This window comes from Pelodiscus sinensis, chromosome 30, assembly GCF_049634645.1.
Source record: "Pelodiscus sinensis isolate JC-2024 chromosome 30, ASM4963464v1, whole genome shotgun sequence".
Lineage (NCBI taxonomy): Eukaryota > Metazoa > Chordata > Testudines > Trionychidae > Pelodiscus > Pelodiscus sinensis.
In genome coordinates this window covers 11,054,353-11,058,650 of record NC_134740.1, presented here as the reverse complement: position 1 = coordinate 11,058,650, position 4,298 = coordinate 11,054,353, and the positions used below count along the sequence as shown (strand labels likewise).

Genomic DNA, 4,298 nt, shown 5'->3' with positions numbered 1-4,298 from the left:
TCCTCTTTTCTAAGCTGAACAGTCCCAGTCTCTTTAGCCTCTCTTCATTTGGGACCTGTTCCCAACCCCTGATCATTTTAGTTGCCCTCCCCTCTCCCAGCCTCTGTCTTCCCCTCTCCCACCTCCTTTTCAATAAAGACAGTTCCTATTTTTGAACACACGTGTCCTTTATTTTGTACATCAGGAAGTGGGGCTAGGGAGGGGTAAGTGGAAGGAGGTGAGGGAGGAATGGGGTACGAGCCCCCGATGGGGAGGACTGGGCTGGCTCTGTGGGCTCCTCGGGGTGGAAGCTCTCCTGAAGCCCCTTGATTGACTCCCCCCCGGATGGCAGCCTGCGGCAAGTGCAGCCGGGCTGATGGCCGAGTGCTGTGATGTGCCCAGTGTGGGCACTCAGGGCTCTCCAAGCCAGGACTGCTTTGCAAGAGGGGCACCCCTGAGAACTGTCTGTCCAGGGTGGGGGTTGGGTCCCTTTAAGCACAGCCCTCAGCTAGCCTGAGACAGCAGCTCCACGCTCTAAGTCCTAACCTGATGCCCTGCCGGCACTGCTTCCGGCCATCCTTAACCTCGTTTCAGGGTCCACTCAATGTGGACATGCTAGTTCGAATTAGCAAAACGCTAATTCGAACTAGTTTTTAGGTCTAGATGCTCTAGTTCGAATTAGCTTAGTTCGCATTAACTAATGCGAACTAAGTTAGTTCGAATTAGCGCGGTAGTGTAGACGTACCCTAAGTTAGTTCGAATTAGCGCTGTAGTGTAGACGTACCCTAAGTTAGTTCGAATTAGCGCTGTAGTGTAGACGTACCCTAAGTTAGTTCGAATTAGCGCTGTAGTGTAGACGTACCCTAAGTTAGTTCGAATTAGCGCTGTAGTGTAGACGTACCCTAAGTTAGTTCGAATTAGCGCTGTAGTGTAGACATACCCTCCATGACTGTGCCACTTGCTCTTCACCACAGAAAGGTTCCCCAGGAATCCACAGGGTTCCTGTGGATTTGAGGTTCTGTACGAGAGAAGAGTGAGGGGACCCCGGACTTGCTAAGAGCTGAGAGGGAGGAGAAGGCCTCCCCCGTGGGGAATTGGTGGTGGACTATGTCCTGGCTTCCTAAGAAAAATTTGCTGAGCTCCTAGGCCTTGGGGACCAGAGTTGCCCCTTGTTGGAACGTATTCCCCTGAGCAGCTAACACCAGCCCAGGACAGGGAGTTCAGAGAGGTACTGCATTCCCACTCACCTAGCACTCAAGCAGAGGGATGGGAGCCCATCCCGCTCTGGCTCCACCCTGAGCCCTCGCCCTGAACCCACCCCCAGACCTCGTGCCAGGGCCCGGAAGAAGGCCCGGCCTTGGCCACAGCTGGACCTCATGCTGGGATCGGGGAAAGTATCCATCACCCTCCCCCGCCAAAGATAGGTGGTGAAACCAGGAGCTGTGGCCTGACCAACCCCCACCCCACACAGGACAGGGAGAGGGTCCAGGAACTACGCCTTGGTCTGGCCACCCTCCCAGGACAATTGGGGGGGGGCACCGGGAGCCATGGCCTGCCCCCTCTTAGGACAGAAGGTGGACTGAGTGTCACAGCCCTTCCTGCTCCCCCTGTTGGACCGGCTCCACATGGAACATTGGCGGGACCACGAATCATGGCTCCCCACCCCCAAAGCACATGCCAGGGTCTGGCTCAGTGCCCCTCCCCCCAAAGAAGACCCCCGCAGGACTAGGAATTGCAGATCCACCCTTCCTGGGGAAGATGTCAGGAATAGGAACGGTGCCACGGCCTAACCCCCTCCCACACATGGAGGAGACAACCGGCCCAGAGAAGACTTCAAGGCTGAGCACTTCAGCCTGGCCCTCTCCCTGGACCAGTGACATCTTGGCCACCCCAGGAAGCCATGGTGGCGCCCCCCCCATGGCTCCCTGCCTCCTGCCCTGAGCCTCCTGCCCAGATCCCCCATCCTTGCCCTAAGGCTCATCTCATACCAACCAAAAAACAGGACAATGTAGCACTTGAAAGACTAACAAGATGGTTTATTAGGTGATGAGCTTTCGTGGGCCAGACCCACTTCCTCAGATCAAATAGTGGAAGAAAATTGTCACAACCATATATACCAAAGGATACAATTTAAAAAACGAACACATATGAAACGGACAAATCACATTTCAGAACAGAAGGGAGATTGGGGCGGGGGCTGGTGGCCGAGTGCTGTGATGTGCCGAGTTCAGGCACTCAGGGTACTCCAAGCCAGGACTGCTTTGCTGTCCCTCATCGAGTGAGACAAGCGAGCGGGGAACTCCTGAGAGCTTTCTGGCCAGTGTAGGGGTTGGGTCCCTTTAAGCACAGCCCTTGGCTAGCCTGAGACAGCAGCTCCATGCTCCAAGTCCTCATCTGATGCCCTGCCGGCACTGCTTCCGGCCAGCCTTAACCTCGGTTCAGGGTCCACTCAATGTGGACATGCTGGTTCAAATTAGCAAAACGCTAATTTTCTAGGTATTTGTCTGGCTCTTTCAATTTATTTTTTTATTTCTAAAGGTGAAACCTCAACTACCCACCTCAGGCAGCAGCCACGCACACTAAGAATTAAACTGATGCCCTGTCAGCACTGGTTTCATCCAGCCTTAACTTCGGTTCAGGGTCCACTCAGTGTGGACGCACTATTTCAAAATAGCAAAATGCTATAGTTTTTGTGTGTAGATGCGCTATTTCAAATTAAGTTAATTCGAAATAGCAGTGTAGTGTAGACATACCTCAAAGGGCGTGACAAGGAGGAGGGAGAAACATTATTCTTCCTGGCCTCTGAGGATAGAACAAGAAGCAATGGGCTTAAACTGCATCTATGGAGGATTCGGTTGGACATCAGGAAAAGCTTCCTCCCTGTCTGGGTGGTTAAACACTGGAAAATTGCCTAAGGTGGTTGTGGAATCTCCATCTTGAAAGATATTTAAGAGCAGATTAGACAGACCTCTATCAGGAATGATCTAGAAGGTGCTTGGTCCTGCCATGAGGGCAGGAGACCGGACTCGGTGACCTCTCGAGGGCCCTTCCAGTCCTAGCATTGTATGACTCTATGATTCAATAAAGAAGCCAAGGATGCAATCACAAGCACTGAAGGACATTTCAATTCTTGGAAAATAACCTCCACCCAGTCAAGTTTTTCATTGCAGCTTTAATCTCCTTGTTCCTCAGGCTGTAGATGACCGGATTCATTATGGGAGGCACCACGGCGTAGAGAACACCCACCACCAGATCCAGACTTGATGCTGAGCTGGAGGTGGGTTTCAAGTACGCAAATAAAGCAGTGCAAAGTAACAAGGAGATCACAGCTAGGTGGGGGAGGCAGGTGGAGAAGGCTTTGTGCCGGCCCTGCTCCGAGGGGATTCTCAGCACCGCTCTGAAGATCTGAACATACGACACAATGATGAAAACAAAACAGTTTAAAGCTAGAATCACACCACAGGCAAGAAGTCCAACCTCACTCAGGTAGGAGTCGGAGCAGGCCAGTTTGAGGAGCTGGGGGATTTCACAGAAGAACTGGTCGATGACGTTGGACTGGCAGAAGGGTAAAGTGAAGGTGTTCCCGGTGTGCAGGGCAGAGTAGACAATACCTGCAAACCAGGCACTAGCTGCCATTTGGACACAAGCTCCCTTGTTCATCACTCTCTCGTAGTGCAGCGGGAGGCAGATGGCGACGTGTCGGTCGTAGGCCATGACAATGAGTAAGGCAAAATCAGTTGTAGCGAAAAAAAAAAAGAGAAAGACTTGGGCGACACAGGCAGGGTAGGAAATCGACCTAGAGTTCAGGAGGGAGTTGGCCATGGATTTGGGGACAGTGACGGAGATGGAGCCGAGGTCTAGGAGAGACAGGTTTCCCAGGAAGAAGTACAAGGGGGTGTGCAGACGGTGGTCACAGACTATGGCTATGATGATGAGAAGATTCCCCACCAAGGCAGCCAGGTAAAGCACCAGAAACACCACAAAGTGCAAAACCTGCAGCTCCCGGATGTCTGAGAACCTCTGGAGCAGGAACTCGGTCACGGTGGTTTGGTTGGGCATTTCCTTCTCTGTGATATCTGTGGAGGGAAGGACAAAGACAGTGGTGAGGTTCAGAGAGGCCAAGTGCTTCCCCTTGGTACTGACTGACCCAGAGCCCCTCGTCTCTCGTCAGCTGCATTCACCATGAGCGGTGAGTTATCCCGGGCCCATTGGCTTGACTCCTGTACCGTCCAGGGATCTGCATCTGAAGATCAGGCGCAGAACGGGGCTGGGTCTAATGCTGTGTGAAGGCTGGAACAAAGCACAATCCCAGGGCAGCA

At 52.9% G+C, this 4,298-nt stretch overlaps 1 protein-coding gene across 1 annotated transcript; it reads right to left on the bottom strand.

Annotated features, from left to right (window-relative positions):
• Positions 1–3,102: 3,102 nt before the first annotated feature.
• Positions 3,103–4,038, bottom strand: LOC142821212 (olfactory receptor 14C36-like). Its single transcript, XM_075912058.1, has one exon. It carries the CDS (start codon positions 4,036–4,038, stop codon positions 3,103–3,105), a length of 936 nt encoding a protein of 311 aa, XP_075768173.1.
• Between the last annotated feature and the right edge of the window lie 260 nt (positions 4,039–4,298).